At 61.4% G+C, this 16,110-nt stretch overlaps 5 protein-coding genes across 8 annotated transcripts; 3 read left to right on the plus strand and 2 right to left on the minus strand.

The window, feature by feature from the left end:
• Positions 1-2,192: 2,192 nt before the first annotated feature.
• DNTTIP1 (deoxynucleotidyltransferase terminal interacting protein 1) lies at positions 2,193-6,639 on the plus strand. 2 transcript variants are annotated; one of them, XM_058850626.1, is made up of 13 exons: positions 2,193-2,351; positions 2,425-2,495; positions 2,653-2,749; positions 2,884-2,982; positions 3,482-3,550; positions 3,821-3,877; positions 4,109-4,170; positions 4,616-4,661; positions 5,122-5,180; positions 5,362-5,422; positions 5,748-5,819; positions 6,074-6,129; positions 6,485-6,639. In XM_058850626.1, the coding sequence occupies exons 1-13, from the start codon at positions 2,265-2,267 to the stop codon at positions 6,621-6,623; spliced, it is 975 nt and encodes a 324-aa protein (XP_058706609.1). In that variant the 5' UTR covers positions 2,193-2,264; the 3' UTR covers positions 6,624-6,639. The 2 variants fall into 2 exon arrangements, with proteins under 2 accessions (XP_058706609.1, XP_058706610.1); XM_058850627.1 differs by lacking the exon at positions 5,748-5,819 and having other exon boundaries at positions 6,485-6,627.
• A 630-nt stretch (positions 6,640-7,269) lies between these two features.
• UBE2C (ubiquitin conjugating enzyme E2 C) lies at positions 7,270-8,627 on the plus strand. The gene is made up of 6 exons (XM_058850629.1): positions 7,270-7,401; positions 7,478-7,505; positions 7,655-7,741; positions 7,918-8,122; positions 8,266-8,325; positions 8,465-8,627. Exons 1-6 carry the CDS (start codon positions 7,301-7,303, stop codon positions 8,521-8,523), a joined length of 540 nt encoding a protein of 179 aa, XP_058706612.1. The 5' UTR covers positions 7,270-7,300; the 3' UTR covers positions 8,524-8,627.
• A 299-nt stretch (positions 8,628-8,926) lies between these two features.
• On the minus strand, positions 8,927-10,184 carry LOC131584982 (regulator of G-protein signaling 9-binding protein-like). The gene is made up of 2 exons (XM_058850628.1): positions 9,480-10,184; positions 8,927-9,369 (listed from the first exon to the last, which is right to left on the minus strand). Exons 1-2 carry the CDS (start codon positions 9,670-9,672, stop codon positions 8,936-8,938), a joined length of 627 nt encoding a protein of 208 aa, XP_058706611.1. The 5' UTR covers positions 9,673-10,184; the 3' UTR covers positions 8,927-8,935.
• Positions 10,185-10,321: 137 nt separating this feature from the next.
• TNNC2 (troponin C2, fast skeletal type) lies at positions 10,322-12,251 on the minus strand. Its single transcript, XM_058850630.1, has 6 exons — positions 12,097-12,251; positions 11,296-11,347; positions 11,055-11,198; positions 10,859-10,973; positions 10,646-10,782; positions 10,322-10,567 (listed from the first exon to the last, which is right to left on the minus strand). The coding sequence occupies exons 1-6, from the start codon at positions 12,097-12,099 to the stop codon at positions 10,536-10,538; spliced, it is 483 nt and encodes a 160-aa protein (XP_058706613.1). The 5' UTR covers positions 12,100-12,251; the 3' UTR covers positions 10,322-10,535.
• Positions 12,252-13,293: 1,042 nt separating this feature from the next.
• On the plus strand, positions 13,294-15,986 carry SNX21 (sorting nexin family member 21). Of its 3 annotated transcripts, none has more exons than XM_058850299.1 (3): positions 13,301-14,323; positions 14,447-14,594; positions 15,039-15,986. In XM_058850299.1, the coding sequence occupies exons 1-3, from the start codon at positions 14,053-14,055 to the stop codon at positions 15,565-15,567; spliced, it is 948 nt and encodes a 315-aa protein (XP_058706282.1). In that variant the 5' UTR covers positions 13,301-14,052; the 3' UTR covers positions 15,568-15,986. The 3 variants fall into 3 exon arrangements, with proteins under 3 accessions (XP_058706280.1, XP_058706282.1, XP_058706281.1); XM_058850298.1 differs by having other exon boundaries at positions 13,305-14,323; positions 14,447-14,601; positions 14,896-15,986; XM_058850297.1 differs by having other exon boundaries at positions 13,294-14,601; positions 14,896-15,986.
• The last annotated feature ends 124 nt before the right edge of the window (positions 15,987-16,110 follow it).

Here is a 16,110-nt window from a genome sequence, read left to right on the forward strand (position 1 = left end):
TCTTTCTGAATTATGCACAAACCAATGTGCAATCAATAGGATAGGGGAACTTAAGGACTGGTCTGCCCAGGACACATCAGCACCAAGCACAAATGGGCTGGAGTTTCTGTTTAATAGAAAAACTTTAAATTTGCAGCTGTGGGATGAGTGAAATTAATTGGTCTGAGATTGACATTGTTACTACGATTCTAAACTGGCACTTGACAGGAGCACTGGAAAAACAAAGTCATGCTCAAAGAGGTTTCCAACAACATCACATCACGACGATGCAGGAACAGTGCAATCAATGAAAGGAGCACAGCTCTGCACAAATCTCCACAAATCTGTGAGGGAAGAGGGCTCATGGGAAGAAAAATGCTTTTAGTACAGGTTTATCCTTCTCCTCCTGCTGTGACTCAAGGTGGATGCAATTCCTCCACGAACCACCCGTGTCCACCGGAGATGTGGTGCTCCACACCTCGCAGCTGCCTGGCGGAACCCGATGGCCTGGTGCTTATCGCGCGTTTCTGTGGCTGTTAATCACCACCGAGCTGGACACCCCGGAGCAGGCAGTGCTGGCCAGCCCGTGTCAGCAGTGACAACACCCTTCCACACACCTGGAAAACCATCTGGAACAACCTGAGAGATTGCAGGGCTCCTTCCAACCTCAGGAGTGCCATGATGCAGAGCTCAGCACTGCTGCTGTCCCCGTGCTTGCCTGGTGGTTCCTCCTTTTTGGGAACACCGTGATTCTGGCACATTTCTGTTTTAGCAGATCATAATCCTGGATAACATTTAGGGAACTAATGGAAGAGAATGTCTGACAAGCAAATTGCTCTGATGAAATAAACGCCTGAGGATACTGAGGGTCACAGGGTGGGTACAGAGCACAAGCTGGTCTCATAGATTAACAGTATCACTCTCCTCACCTTTCCCTGCGGGTTCCTACAGCCACAGTCATTCTTCCTCTCCTCTGGGCAATGACCGGTTTTTGTTGATGACAACTTAGGGCAACCAAAATAAGTGCACAAGCAGCCCAGTGCCGGTGATAATGAAGTGATGTTGGTGTTGATGGTGACTTGGGTTGGTACCACATCCGCCACTGGGTTTGTCTAACAGCCCAAAGCTTACCCCGGGCTGGTGCAGCCCCAGCCAAAGCAGCAGGAAGGGGACAAAGGCAGGAGCTTCTTCCATGGCCACAGGCTGCAGTGAGAGATGCTGAGACACCAGCACAACACCCTCTAGAGGCACCAATACAGCACCCACAGCATTGGTCACAGATCCACAGAATGATTTAGGTTGGAAAAGACCTCTGAGATCATCGAATACAAGCTTTGACTGATCACCACCTTGTCAATTAGATCATGGCTCTAAGCGCCAGATGCACTCATCCCTTGAACACAAATGAAACAAGATGGAGCATCTGGCAAAGCTGGTGGGAAGGAGATCCCACTTTCCCCCTCAGCACGGCTCAGGGCTGCCCCACTGGCACACACAGGGACAGCGCTTGGAGATGGCTGCTGGAGCACATCCTACACCCCTGCCCTGCACAGCGAGACCCACCCTGCGCTCCAGCAAGTCCCCTTTGCTTGGTTTCTCCCACTGAATCATCTTGGAATGAGGAAGAATGTTACCAGCAAAATAGTAAATGGTTTATCAGTGCAAATTGTTATCCAGCTGATTCAACAGAAAAGCTTCTCTTTGACCACAACATGGGGTGAGATTATCTAGAAAACGACAGTAATGTTGTTTTGACTATTCTGCACATATTAGACAAGATGAGGAAATGCTGCTTCAGAGAAGCAATGAGATTCCGGAAAGAGGAATTATACAAGGAACACACAGATCATGGAAAGACTGGCGTTCACTCCATCTGCAGGGACTCGGCTCTCAGGGCCAGAGGCCACGCGTGTCCAGCTCCACCCGCAGCCCTCCACCCCTGGGTGGGACAGGCTGAGTCTCAGACTTTGGGACTCGGGATGCCCTGCCTCGCCCTCCGGGACCGCTCAGCCCTCCGGGACCGCTCAGCCCCCCGTGCGGGGCGGCGGGGACACCCGGGGGGCTGCGGCCAGCGCTCCGCCGGCACCGTCCGGGCGGGCCCGGTGTGAGCCCCAGGGCTCGGCCAGCACACACCGGGTGTCCCCCGGGCCTCGCCCGCCCCGCTGCCGCCGCGGGCCCGGCCCGGCCCGTGGCCCCGGTACCGCGTCACATCCGTCGGGGCCCGATGATGCAGGCGCGGGATCCCCGCGCATCCGGTCACTCGCAGCGCAGCCGGGAGCGGGGCCATGGGCGCCGCCCGCGATGCGGAGCAGCAGCCGGGGCCGCCGGGCGAGGAGGGCCCGGGTGATGCCGAGGAGCAGCTGGTCAGCACGGTGAGGAGGGGGCCGGGCCGGGCCGGGCCGGGCGGGCGGCGGCGGGGCCGCGGCTGACGCGTGTGTCCCGCAGAACCCCTGGAACATCATGATCAAGCACCGGCAGGTGCAGCGGCGCGGACGGCGCTCCCAGATGACCACCAGGTACGGCGGGAGCGGGATGAGCGGCCAGGGCACGTGGTGGATGGAGGGCGAGGGTGGAACAGCGGGACCGGGATGGGAGCCGGACAGAGGGAGGATCGGGTTAGACAGGGCCGGGCCAGGGGGTTCTGCTCCCTCCTCCTGAGTGCTCCACCCGCAGCTTCACGGACCCGAGCGTGTCCATGGACCTGCTGCGCGCTGTGCTGCAGCCCAGCATCAACGAGGAGATCCGGGGCATCTTCAACAAGTACATGAAGGTGAGCGCTGGGGACAGGTGGGCAGCGGCAGGGGCATGGGGACAGCTCGGCTGCCACCAAGAGCATCGTGCCCGTGTGTGGGAGCTGAGCCAACACGCGCAGGCTGTCACCCTCTCCTGCCTTTTCCCCTCCAGTTTTTCCAGACAGCAGCAATCAATGTGCGTGATAACGTTGGGGAGGAGGTGGACCCAGAGCAGCTCATCCAGGAGACGTGTAGGAGCTGCCTGGAGCAGGTGGGTGCTGGTGAAGTGTTTCTTGGGTGTCCAGCCAAGCAAAGCTGCCTGGCTAGAATGTGTCCCTCTTAAAACCTGTGCTGTCACCATGAGGGGACATACACAGCCCTTGTGTGACTGCTGTGTTGGGATTCATTCTCACTGGGAAGAAGGGAGCAGTCAGGGCTGGGCAGCTTATGCTGCTTCTTCTCACTGCTGCTGTAGGAACATGGCACACTGCTGAAGTCACACAGAAACTGCCCCCCAGCACCCGTCAGAGGGTCCTGGCAGGGTAGGGCAGGATTTTTTCTTTTCACATCTTGCTTATCTGCCAGTTTCTCAGAATTTATCATGCTCAGATTGTGCTTTTGCATCTGGCTGTCCGTGGAAGCATGGCTTAGTAGCACTCCAAAAGCAAAGCTGTTGCAGGGCTTTTAGGTAGATATGTAGATATGTGGGGGTTGCTTATGGGGCCTTCTCTGAGCCCAGAATCCATGGAACCTTCTTTGTTTTCCTGCAGGCCAAACTGTTGTTCTCTGATGGCAAAAAAGTGGTTCCCAGGTTGCCCCATGAACAGGCAGTGCCAAAGGTAATTGTACACAGAAGTTTGAATGACTTGTGAGAGCTGGGAGAAGAGTTGGGATCACTTTGTTGCCTGGTTCTTCTTGGCTGCCAGTGTGGTAGTGCAGAAGCAGAGTGGGGGATGTTTGGCTTGAAGGTGTTCATTCCTCTCAAAGGGAATACAGGGCAGGGAGAATCCCAGGTGTGGGTGCTGCTCACAGAGGTGGGCTGGGTTCAGTGTTCACCTGGCCAGGTAGGGAGAAGAGCCTTGCTCATCCCACTGCCCTTCCCCTTCCAGCGTGCCCGACAGATGGATGAGGAGCTGAGCCGTCGAGGGAGCCCCATTCCAAAAAAGGTAGGGTTGTTTTCCCCACAAGAGATTTTATGTTTTGAGAAACCCGGCCATTCCCACAGTGTGAGTGCATGGAGGTGCACAGGCAGGTTTTTGAGGCATTGGAGGTGCTCACTCCGGTGCCAGGCAGTGTTTTTGCCTGTGAGTAAAGCAGCTTCCCCATGAGAGGGAGAGTTGCTGAGAGGGTTCCCTCAGCCAGCACAGCTGGGTCACAGAAGGGTTTCTCCCATGCAGAGGAAGGGGCGGCCTCCAGGACAGAGCCTGTCAAATGACCGTGGAGTCTCAGGCATGGCAGCGTGAGTACAAACCCTGAGCTAGAGCTCCTGTTTTGGGAGGGCAGGAGGAATGAGGCTGCCTGTGGGGAGCACAGAAATCCCACAGACTCCTCTCCTACAGAGGGGTGATGGGAGATCTGGGTGTGGACAGAAGCAGGGTTAGGTTGAGGTGTTCCCCTCAGGAGGCAAAGACATTCAAATAAGTGGTTTTAAACAGGCCCAAAGGTGTGCAAAGGTCCAGATGGACCATCCAGAGTGAGTGGTGAGACATGGGGGGTGGTGGGATCTGGGCAGCCAGGAGACGAGAATGGGCAGCAAAACTGAGGGTCCAAAGCTGGGCGCTATGGGGGAGTGGAGGGTGTGAAAAAGGGTGGATCTGGAAGGGCTTGGGCTCAGTCCCTGCTGCTGACGGTGACTGAGCTGATCCCACTGGGACACATTCTTACTGTGTTTTCTTTCCCCTCAGGTGGAAGCTCAAAGTCTCTGAGCCTGTGAAAAGGGATGGACCAAAGGTATTAGCTGTCCGACACTGCTGGGCTCCCTCTCTCCTCCCCTTTGCTCCCCCTAGCAGAGCCCTGCAGCTGCAGGAGCAGAGGCTGTGCTCTGGCCTGATGGGGCCCTGGGCAGGGGTGGAGCAAGAAGAGGAAGCGAAGTGCCCGGAGGCCTTTGCTGGTCTCCCCAGGCACCATAGCCTGTAGTCCTGCCGTGTGGTGCCGCTAAGGGAGACCTGAGGGGACCAGGAGTAGCCTGGAGAATCCCACAAGTGTTTCCCATGAGGGAAACTGCTTAGATCAGCCCAGACAGAATGTAACGTCCCTCCCCTGCGGAAGGCTGGAGGTCTGTGGCCAGCTCCCTCCCTCCCAGTCTGGAGGCAGCTCCAAGGTTCCAAGGTTGTCAGAGAGCCAAGGCTTGTGGAGCATGGCCAGCAGCAACTTCATTTCTAATGTTGCCCCTTTTCCAATTGCTCTGTAGTGGGATCCATCCCGACTGACTGAAACCACAACCTTTGTGCTGGGATCTCGAGCAAACAAGTAAGGAACGGCCCTGTCGATGGAGGGTGGTGTCCCCAGGCAGGAGCCCGTGACACTCCTCCCGTCACTTCGCTTCTCTGCCTCAAAAGCAGTAGGAAGGGCTTGGGGAGGAGAGGGGTGTCCCTGTGCCACCGCAGCTGCCCTCCCCACAACCCTAACACCCCTCATGTTCCTATTGCAGAGCTCTCGGGATGGGAGGAACAAGAGGGCGACTCTACATCAAGCATCCCCACCTCTTTAAGGTCAGGTGCCACAGCCAGATGGTTTCCCATGGGAATTGGGAGCGTGTGCTTCAGCTCCCTTGTTTACTTCCACCCCCATGCCCTTGTTTGTTATCTTGGAGCACGTTCCCAAGGTCTGGCTAGCACACAGAACACGAGCCAATGTTGTCGCATGCTGCCGAGGCAGTGGATTTGCCAGAGCCAGGGCTGAGGCTGGAGCAGGGCAGGCGGAACGGGGGGCAGAGCAGAGCGGGGTGCAGCATCGGGCTGCACAGGACACAGGAGCGGGCTTTTAGGGGAGGGTCTGTCACCCGTTCTCAGCTCGGTCCTTGCTGCTTTGTTGTAGTACGCGGCCGACCCGCAGGATAAGCACTGGCTGACAGAGCAGCAGCACATGAGGGCCATTGGGGGCAAGATGGTGAGTACGGCCGGGCACAGGGCCTGCCACAGGGCCAGCACGGGCGGAGGAGCCACGGGCCAGGTGGCGGTGGCAGGAGGATAGGCAGGGCACCGGGACACAGCGCTGCCAAGGTCTATCCCCTGCCCACAGGACTGGGGCATGGGCCAGGAGGCACAGCTGGCTCCCACGGGGACAGCGGTCGCTGGGGCAAGTGGCCCTGCCCTGGCTGCCCCTCACAGGCATCCTGAGGTGTTCCCCACCTTGTGCCACAGGCCTACCTCCTCATCGAAGAGGACATTCGGGATTTGGCTGCCAGTGAGGATTACAGGTGAGGACTAAAGCAGACACTCTGAAGGTGCTGCTGTGCCTGGGGCTGCTTTCCTGGGGGCCTTCAGCACGTCCCCCCTCACTGCTGCACTGCAGGGGTGTCCTGTGTGGGAGGGGCTCTCTCCATGACGGTTGTGGGGCTCGGTCAGGGTTGGGGTTTGGTGCCCAAGGGCCATGGTGGGCGATTAAGGTTTGGACTTGGGGGTACATGGTAGGTTTGGGCTCAGTGCTGATTAAGATTCAGTGGTAGGTTTGGTGGATCTGGGTTTGGTAGTGATGTGTGCCAGGGGACATGGCAGATTTGGGATCAGTAGTGAGTGCTGGAGTCCCTCCATGTCACTTTCCTTCCTCACCAGGGACTCTGTTGATCTGCGGCTGGAAGAGCTGAAGCCCTTCATCCCACCAGCCTGGATGACTGAGAAGATGCAGAAGCACATGGAGACGCTTCGCCGCGGGGGGGACGTGCCGCCCCCCGAGGAGCCCCCCGAGCCCTGATACCCCCCAATAAAGCCGCTTCGTTCCCACCTCGCCGCCTCCTGGGGACCGGGCCGGGGCTGTGGGGCCATGTAAGGGCCTGCGGGACCCGCGGTTCCGCCCCTCGCGGGGCGCTGACCAATCACAGCGCTGCGCGTCAGCGCGGGCGGGCAGTCAGCAGCCGCTGGCCGTTACCGTGGGAGCTGCATCCTCGGCGGGCGGTGATTGGCCGGCTCGAACGGGGCTGCACGCCGATTGGTGGAGGGGCCGCACGCGGAAATATTCAAACGGGGCGCGGGGCCAGCGTACCGGAGAGTGTCCGGGATCGGGACTGCGACCGAGCCGCTCCTGCACCGGAGAGGGGTCGGGACCGAGCCGCTCTTGCACCGAAGAAGGGGTCGGAACCGAGCCGCTCCTGAACAGGAAAGCGTCTGGAACGGGGATTGGGATTAGGCCGCCGCCGCCGCACGGGAGAGCCCCAAGCACCGCCGTTCGGCACTGGGGAGCCCCGCTAGGGGAGCCCTGACCGCCGCTCGGCACCGGTAGAGCCTCACAGGGGCCCGAGTCCTGCCCCGAGCGGGACTGCGGAAGGAGCCAGCGGAGCCCGGTGCGGCGCCGCCCGGGAGCGGGAGCCGCGTCCAGCCCGTGACCCGCCGGCAGCGGCGGCCGGAGCCCGGTGTGCCGGTCCGGGAGCGGCTATGGCCTCACAGAACGCCGACCCCGCCGCCGTGTCCAGCGCAGCAGCCCGCAAAGCGGCCGAGACCGGGGCCACGGCGGCCCGCGGCGCGGTGGGGAAGAGGTGAGCGGGGCCGGTCCGGGGCTGGGGGCGGGGGCTGCCCCGGGGAACCGGCCAGTAACGTGTGATTTCCCCGCAGGCTGCAGCAAGAACTGATGGCACTGATGGTGAGTGGGGCCCCGGGGCCGAGTCGGGGTTTAGGGATCCAGGGACCAAGCCCGGGGTTGGGAGTCCCAAAGGTACCTGGGGCTGAACTAGGGTGGGGGGTGGGGTATCTCGGGGTGTCCTGGGTCGCCCTGACGCGCTGCCCCCGCAGATGTCCGGTGACAAAGGCATTTCTGCCTTCCCCGAGTCCGACAATCTCTTCAAGTGGATCGGGACCATCGACGGCGCCGCCGGGACGGTGAGAGGGGAGATCCCGGTCGAGGGGGGGACCATACCCTGCTCCACCTTCCTGCCTTCAGCTGAGGGTGGTCCCCGCCCTCCACTGCCCCTGTAACTCTTTTTCCCTAAGGCTTTCCCCCACCTCTGGGGCTACAGCCCCTACTGACTCCTGTCCCCCTCGACTCCCACCCCCAGGCCTATGAGGAGCTGCGGTACAAGTTGTCGCTGGAGTTCCCCAGCGGGTATCCCTACACAGCACCCACCGTGCGGTTCCTGACCCCCTGCTACCATCCCAACGTCGACACCCAGGGCAATATCTGCCTCGACATCCTCAAGGAAAAATGGTCGGCACTTTATGATGTCCGCACCATCCTGCTCTCCATACAGAGCCTGCTGGCAGGTGGGTCTAGTGGGCAAACTGCTGCTCCAGTGGAGTGTTGGGGGTAAGGGGTGATGGTGGTGGTGGTGGGGATCTCCAACCCAGATCAGGGCTCAAGGGTGTCCAGTTCACCCCCCACCAGCTAACCCAGCCACTGTTTCCAGAGCCAAACATCGAGAGCCCTCTGAACACACATGCTGCTGAACTCTGGAAGAACCAAGTCGGTGAGTGGCTGAAGCAGAACCGTCCTGCCCCCTCCCCAGTGGGACAGGCAGTAGCACAGCCCCCAGTGCCTGTCTGGCCCCACAGCTGCCCTGGCTGCTGCCTCAGGACCCTTGACATCACGTTCTTCTCTCTCCTCAGCCTACAAGAAGTATGTGCGGGAGACGTACAACAAGCAGACCAAGAGCCAGGAGACCTGACCATCACCACCCCCCAACACACCCCCTCCCTCCCAGCTGTCCCCTGTGTTCTGTATCATAGGCTGTTTTTAAATTAATGTTGCAGTCCGAGCCACGGTTAATGTATAAATAAATGCACATTTATAACTTCTGTAGGGGATTCTATGGCAGCCCTGGCACACCCTGAGTGTCCAGAGGCCCCTATGCGAGTGTGGGCAGGTAGGGTGGAAGGGACACTGATCTCTGTGGGGTAACAGGAGCTTTATCAACATTTGGAGGCCTGGAGTGGTCCCATTCCTTCTGCAGGGTGGGAGCAGCCCTCACCATCACCTGCAAAGGCAGGGGTTGAGGACTGTAGGTATATACAGAGGGCCTCTGTCCCCTGCTCTGTGACAGGGGTGCCACCTCTGCTGCTATCTCCTGGCCCCCTAGCTCACAGCACCCCACAGCAGTGCCCAGCACAGGGGCCTCCCCAGGCTGCTCTCTCTGTGGTGCCGCTTGTCTCTGCTGGCTGTGCGGTCTCTGTGGCTTCCACTGTCCATGGTGGAATGTTGGCTCCGCTCTCCATCTCTGCCAGTGTGGCCCTCACCTGCTCGATCTCCTCCTCTAAGCACTGGGAGGGTGGGGGCTGTGTGGGACCCCCTCCTCGCCGGCTGGGCAGCCCCCAGCCCCCCAGCCCAGTGTGCAGTGGGGCAATGCCACCCCCTTTCACAGAGAAGAGCTGGCAGAGGTGCTGGGCTCTGTACAGGTCCTGCAGGAAGAGCTCCAGGGCGGAGAGGAAGAGCACCCCCAGCCGCTCCAGCTCCTGCTGCTCCGGGGGGCTCACTGGGGCCTGTCGCAGCCCCTCTAGCAGCACCCGCCGCAGCCCTGTGGGATAGGCATGCTGAGCAGGAGCAGCTCTGGAGCCCCTCCTTGGCCCCAGTGTGGGTGCAGAGGTTCCCCGCGGCTGCTGCCCGGTACAGCAGTTTCCTCCTTACCCATGCTGAGCTCACAGGCCTCTGCGCTCCTCCTGCGTCGCTCCTCACGCAGCTGAGGGCTGTCACTGCTCCCCCCAAGCTGCAGCACCAGCTGCCGGTGTCCGGCCGTGGCCTTGCAGAGGGCAACCTGGGCTGTGGCACACGTTCCCACTGCCCCCCGCCCACGGCACGCATCCCTTCTGCCTGGTGCCATTACACCCCGTGAATACAGGGCAGGGGCAGGATGCCCACGGTGGTCGCTGGCTCTCCAGGGGACTCGGCTGCTCTGTGCCACAGCGCTGCGGGTATGTGACCAGCTCTGAGCTGTGTCTGGGTCCCGTGGTCCCACCCACCCTGGCTGGGAGCTGTACCCCGCCTCATCCCTCTTGCTGTGCTCCACCCCAGCTGGTCCCCGGGGAGCTGTGATGTCCAGCAGGCTGGCACAGCCTCTTCAGAGAGACATGCAGAGACAAGTGTCACCCTTCCTCTGTGAGGAGGGGGCTGCTCCTGCCCTTCCACCTTCTAGCCAGGACCTCTGGGTGGGAGATATGGGTCCCAGTGTGGGGCAGGTAGTAGTGGCTCTCTAGGACCCCTGTGGTCCCACAGCCCTGCTCTGGAAGACCCTCGGGGCCAGGGCCATGCTCTCTCGCCCTCTGGCGTGTGAACGAGCTGCTCCGCATGGAAACTCTGAGCTCAGCACTGGCGCCTGCTCAAGAGCCCGTGGGAACCACAACTCTGGGCTGCCCCTGCAGCACCGCCCTGTGGTGTGAGCTCGCCCACGTTCCCTTCCTGGGGAGCAGAGCAGGGGCACACTGACACTACCCCCTCCCCATGCACCCCCAGTGAAATCCTACACCAGCAGCTCAAGCCTTTCCTCTTTAATTGAGGCTTGAATCAAAGCCACAGGTGACAGATGGGAGGAAAAGCTCAGCCGCCGGTGGTGAGATGAGACCGGGATCCTGGCACGGAGCAAGGTCCCAGCCAGTGCTGAGGGCCAGATGCTGTGGAGCTGCTGCTCCCTGGACAGCACGGGAGCAGGGCTGGGTGCAGCAGCCGGCCCTAGGAATGTCTGGTCCTTTACTGCACACCCTCCATCATCTTCAGGAACTCTGCAAGAAAGCAGCAGCCTCAGCCCATGGCCCTGCCTGGGTGCACAACATGGGTGCTTGGCTGGGGCCATCGCTCACCATCAAAGTCGATGCGACCGTCATTGTTCTTGTCTGAGTCCTTCATCATGTCCTCTATGTCGTCATCAGTGACAGGCTCCCCAGTGGCTCTCAGGATCTCACCCAGCTCCTCAATGTCAATGAACCCATCTGCATTCCTGCAGAAGGGTGAGGGAGGGATGGGACCTCACTTGTCCCCACAGACAGGATGGGTCACTTTGCCCCTACACTCACCGGTCAAAGATGCGGAAGCAGTTGGCCAGCTCCTCCTCAGACTTGCCTTTGGCATCCTCTTTCATCTGGCGCACCATCATGACCAAGAACTCCTCGAAGTCGATGGTGCCACTGCCTGTGGGGAAGAAGCCAAGCATGGGTCAGGCTGCCTGCCCAGGGTCCAGTACCCCTCCACCAACCACCAAGGGCTGCTCACCATCCTCGTCCACCTCCTCAATGATGGCATCCAACTCCTCTTTGGTGGGGTTCTGGCCCAGCATTCTCATCACCGTCCCCAGCTCCTTGGTGCTGATGTCTCCACCGCCATCAGCATCAAACATGTCGAAGGCGGCTTTGAACTCTGTAGAGAGACAGGTCAAGTCTCCACACAATGGGACAGAGCCAGGCCCTGCACCATGGCCATGTCTGACCCCTGTCACTGCCATCCCCACACTCACCCGCAATCATCTCCTCGCTGAGGAAGGCACGGGCTTCTGCCTGCTGGTCCGTCTGCAAGGCAAGGGACAGGGGTCACCACACCATCCATATCAGGCCACAGACCCCTCACACAGCATGGCCCAACAGGCCTGGCTGTGGGAAGAGCCTCTCCCCTGCTGCAGGACGATCCTGCCATGGCATGGGCCACAGACACCAGCAATCCCTACAGTTGTGATCCCTTCCAGGCATCCATGAACAATGTGGGCTTCAGGGAGCCGTCAGCTCGAGTCCCCCACTATCTGGGGGACTCCATTGTGCTGGGGTCATGGTCCCTTTGTACAGCCTTGGCATCCTGGGTATGCAGTGTTATTTTTGGGATCTCCTCAGCTCCCCTTGTAGGGATCGCTGGGTCTACAGCCGTGGCACCTGTCAACCCTGATCAAGTTTCTCCTGGAGGCGCAGGCCGGCCCTGGAGCCAGCAGCGATACTGTGTCGCATGACCCAGCACTCGGCTTTCAGCCACCCCCTGCCACCACTGTCTCTGTGCAGCCCTGAGCTCCGAACAAGGCTGAGATGGTGTCCCCAGGCACCTGCACTCCCTCAGCAGCCACACGGTCACCCTCAGATCTGTCCTGCAGGGACTCTGCATCACCCCAATGCTTCCCTGCCCTCACCACCATGGTCAGCCCAGCACTGGGGACCGTACCCCTACTGCCCTTTGCAGAGGCACCTCCACAGCTTAAATCCCCCTGGTGCCTCCTGCCCAGTCAGGTCTTGTCCTGGCACACAGCACATAGCACACAGCACACGGGAGCACTTACCATCTTGGGAATTTATGGTGCTTCCCACCCCCAGAGAACCACCAGGTCCTGCAGCAGGAACTCCCAGAAGCTTCGTGGTGCCCCTGGCACCCCAATTTGTACTGTCTCCTCTGTGGGATGTGTCTCCAGCTACTGCCCCCTGGTCCCCTCAGCCTATCAGCGCTCTGGCAGCACCCAGCCCTTCTCACTGGCAACTGGTGCCTTTACCTAATTTAGCCAAAGCTTTATTGGCCAAGAGCTGGGATTAACGTGGGGATGAGGCTGGGATGGAAATTCAAGCCCTTCAGGAGGGAGACCGAAGCTGTGGCAGGAGCGCAGCTCTGCCCACCCCCAACACCCCCATCCAAGGCAGCTCAGCAATGAGGGGGTTAAAAATAGCCCTGGAGCCATCAGCATCACCCGGGTAAGGGGGACAAGGTTCCCCCTGCACAAGGGGCACGGGCTATCACCCACTGGCCCCTGAAAACGCAGCCTTTCCTGTGTAAACCTCCCAATACCAAGCTGGTTTTCCCCAGTGCAGTGTCCCCCCACTTGCATCCCCATTTTCTGCTCCAGGGGGCCCAGGCAGAGCAGTGTTGAAGCCCCCTGCCCCAGATAAGGAAGGGGTCCCCAGTGGAGCCGAGGGCATGAAGTCCCTGTAGAGATTTGGAGCACGAGCCCCATGGTTTGGGGTCCCCAGCACTGTTGGCATCTGGTTCCGGAAATGGCTCCATCTTTTCGTGCTTCTGAGGAGTGGGAATTATGCCCGGTGTCTCCTCGAAGGCTCAATCTTCACACTCACAGCCCATGCCAGCCACTGCTGCCAGGACCGGCTGGGACTGGTGGCTCTGGGGACACACTGGCCAAGTGGCCCATGCCCTGTGGTGCTCAGCCTCAGGGCTGCAGTGAAGTCAGGGTGACAGATCCCTGTCCCATAAGGTCCCAGTGCCAGGGACACCCAGGGCTTTCCTGGCTCCTGGTTTTGCCAGGACCCTCATTCACCAGGTGGGAACTGGGAGCGAGTCCAGCCCCTAATGCATCCCACCCTGCCCAGGAAAGCTCAGGGGTCCCATCTGAGCCCGGGTGGGGTGCAGGGTGCTGGAACACGGCGCAGTGAGCAAACGATGGACAGAGCGATGGCAGCAGCTGGGCTGGTTCCTCGATATTTATAGACATTCCCAAGGAAGTGGTGAGGAGTGAGCAGGCAGGCACTAAAAATGGCTGGGCAAGTGCCGAAAGCACAGCCTGGCTACGGGGTGCATGGTGAGGCTGACTGAGGCCAGGGTGGCAGGATGCCAGGGTGGTCTGGGGGACATCCCAGTGGGATTGGACGCCTGTGTCTGGGGTACCAGGATACAGGTGTGTTGGGGAACCTGTCAGGGCACAACGGTGCCAGGGTATTGGGGTATCAAGTCCCTGGGACACCACAGCGCCGAGCACGGGAGTTCCTGCGGCCCCAGGGCAGATACCTGAGGCTCGGGCCGACCAGGACATCCCGGACAGGGGACAGAGGAACCGAGACCGGGAAGGGCGGGGTCGGTTCATAGACAGGGGATGCGGGCAGCGCCGGGCTGAGCCCTGACCCGAGAGTCCCGGACGGTGCTGCAGGGACCGATCCCGATCTCGGCCGTGTCGGGCAGTGCCGGGAGAGTCGATCCCGATGGTGCCGGACTGTGCCGCAGGCTCCTATCCCGATCCCGGCCGTGCCGGGCGGTGCCGGCTCCGCCGCTCCGATCCGGGTTCCCGGCGGAGGCGGAGCCGCGCAGGGAGGATCCCGGGACGAGCCGTGGCGGAGCGGCCATCGCTCGGCACCACCCGGCTGAGCTCGGCCCGGCCCGGTGCAGCGCGAACGGACCGGGGCGGGGGCAGCACCGGGAGGGTGTCCCGGGGCCGGGCTGTCCCCGCGCGGGGCCGTGCCGCGGTGGGCAGCCCCCGGCCCCGCCGTGCCGCGGTGCCGGCCCGGACCCCCCGGCAGCGATGGCCGCCCGCATCCTGCACCGGCTGCGGCACGCGCTGGCGGGCGAGGGCGGCCGGGAGGAGCCGGCGGGCGGCGGCGGCGAAGCCGAGGATTGCCCGGAGAGCTCGGAGCTGGAGGACGACACCGAGGGGCTGTCGACGCGCCTCAGCGGCACCCTGAGTTTCACCAGCCACGAAGACGAGGAGGAAGAGGAGGAGGGGGACGGAGCTAGCGAGGAGCTGGAGGAGCCGCCGCAGGCGCCGGGGACGGCAGCAGGCACGGAGGACGGAGGCAGGTGCTGGGGTGGTGAGCTGGGGGGACTTCAGGGACACTCGTGCGCTGGTGGCGTCCGGCAGCCCGACAGATGTCAGAGCCCTGTCCCCACGGAGGGCACTGACCACCCCTCTCCCACAGAGTGGGTCTCTGCGGCGGAGCGTCCCGGCAGCAGCCTGCTGACCCGGCAGCTGCAGGAGCTGTGGCGGAGGTCGCGGGGCAGCGTGGCACCGCAGCGGCTGCTCTTCGAGGTCACCAGCGCCAGCGTGGTCAGCGAGCGCTCTTCCAAGTACGTGGTGAGTGAGCCCGGCGCGGCTGGGCGGGCACGGGGTGCGTACGAGTCCTGCTCTCCCCGGGGCAGGGATCCCACGGGGCTGGCGCTTATTTTTTTCTCTTTCCCCTTGCTGCTCGGATGGTGCTGGCGGCTCAGATGAGCCTCAGGTAACTATTGCTGGTGGGTGCTGCGGCTGCAGCAGCCCAGTCCACTCCCTTCTGTCTGGGCAAACTCCCCCAGCCCGTTGTGGCCGCACACCCCGCTGTGCCGGTAGAAACGTGCCCATAGCACTGCCTGACACGTGCCTCCCCCGCAGCTCTACACCATCTACCTGATCCGCTCTGGCCAGTTTGACAAGGCCCCTGCCACCATCGCCCGGCGCTACTCAGATTTTGAGCAGCTGAACCGCCGCCTGCGCTGCCGCTTCAGCTGCGACATGGCCGGCGTTGCCTTCCCTAGGAAGAGACTGCGCCGGAACTTCACTGCTGAGACCATTGCCAAGCGGAGCCGAGCCTTCGAACAGTTCTTGTCCCATCTGCACTCCATCGATGAGATCCGCCGCTCTCCTGAGTTCCTCGAGTTCTTCTTCCTACCGGACCTGCAGGCCGCACAGCGCCTGACCTGCACCGGCATGTACCGCGAGGCCCTGGCCACCTGGGCCAATGCCTACCGGCTGCAGGACCGGCTGGGGGTCTGCAGCTCTGGCCGCTTCCTGCTGACACTGGCTGGACTGGCCGTCTGCCACCAGGAGCTGGACCAGCTCAGTGAGGCCCATGGCTACTGTGAGCAGGCGCTGCAGCTGCTGGAGGCCCAGGGCAGCCACCCACTCCTGGGACCCTTCCTGCAGGCCCACGTCCACCTGGCCTGGAAGGTGGGCAAGGACAAGCGGCGCTCGGAGGCCCGGCTGCAGGACCTGCGGGAAGCTGGGTTGCCCCTGCAGCAGCAACCTTCCCTGAAGGAATGCCTGATCAAGGAGCCTCTGGAATAAGCCACCTGTGCCCACATGGGTGAGAGGGCAAGGGCTGTGGGGGGCTCATGCCTGTGGCAGCTGGGAACAGTAAGGGCAATGCCGTGGGTGGCAATGGGGCAGAGGAGCAGCACTGCAGTCCCACGGGCAGCACAGCCCATGTCTGGAGCTGCCTCCTGAATGCACTTTCTCTGTGGTTAGTCTGTCTTGCTGGGCTGGGGACTCAGGGGGGTCCACCACCCACATGGGTGCTGCCAGAAGCTGCTCCCCCTCTCCTGGGGATCCCGGAGTGGCTGAGACTTTAGCTGGGACGTACTGGCACCTTGCAAGGGAACGGGAAAGCTTCTGGCAGGGTCCAGGGCTCTTGCCGGGAACTTCCCATGAAACTTACACAATAGAAAGGACTTTATTAAATAAAGTCTTGGCAGGAAGAAGAGCAAGGCGCCTGCTGTGTCTGTTCAGCCCCACTACCCTAGGGCACCATCAGTGGGAGGCTCAAGCTTCCACACCGAGGTGGGAGTTGCCTCATCTCCTTCTCCCGGCTCCCAGCCAGGCCCAAGCCCA

Source organism: Poecile atricapillus, chromosome 15 (assembly GCF_030490865.1).
Source record: "Poecile atricapillus isolate bPoeAtr1 chromosome 15, bPoeAtr1.hap1, whole genome shotgun sequence".
Classification (NCBI taxonomy): Eukaryota; Metazoa; Chordata; class Aves; order Passeriformes; family Paridae; genus Poecile; species Poecile atricapillus.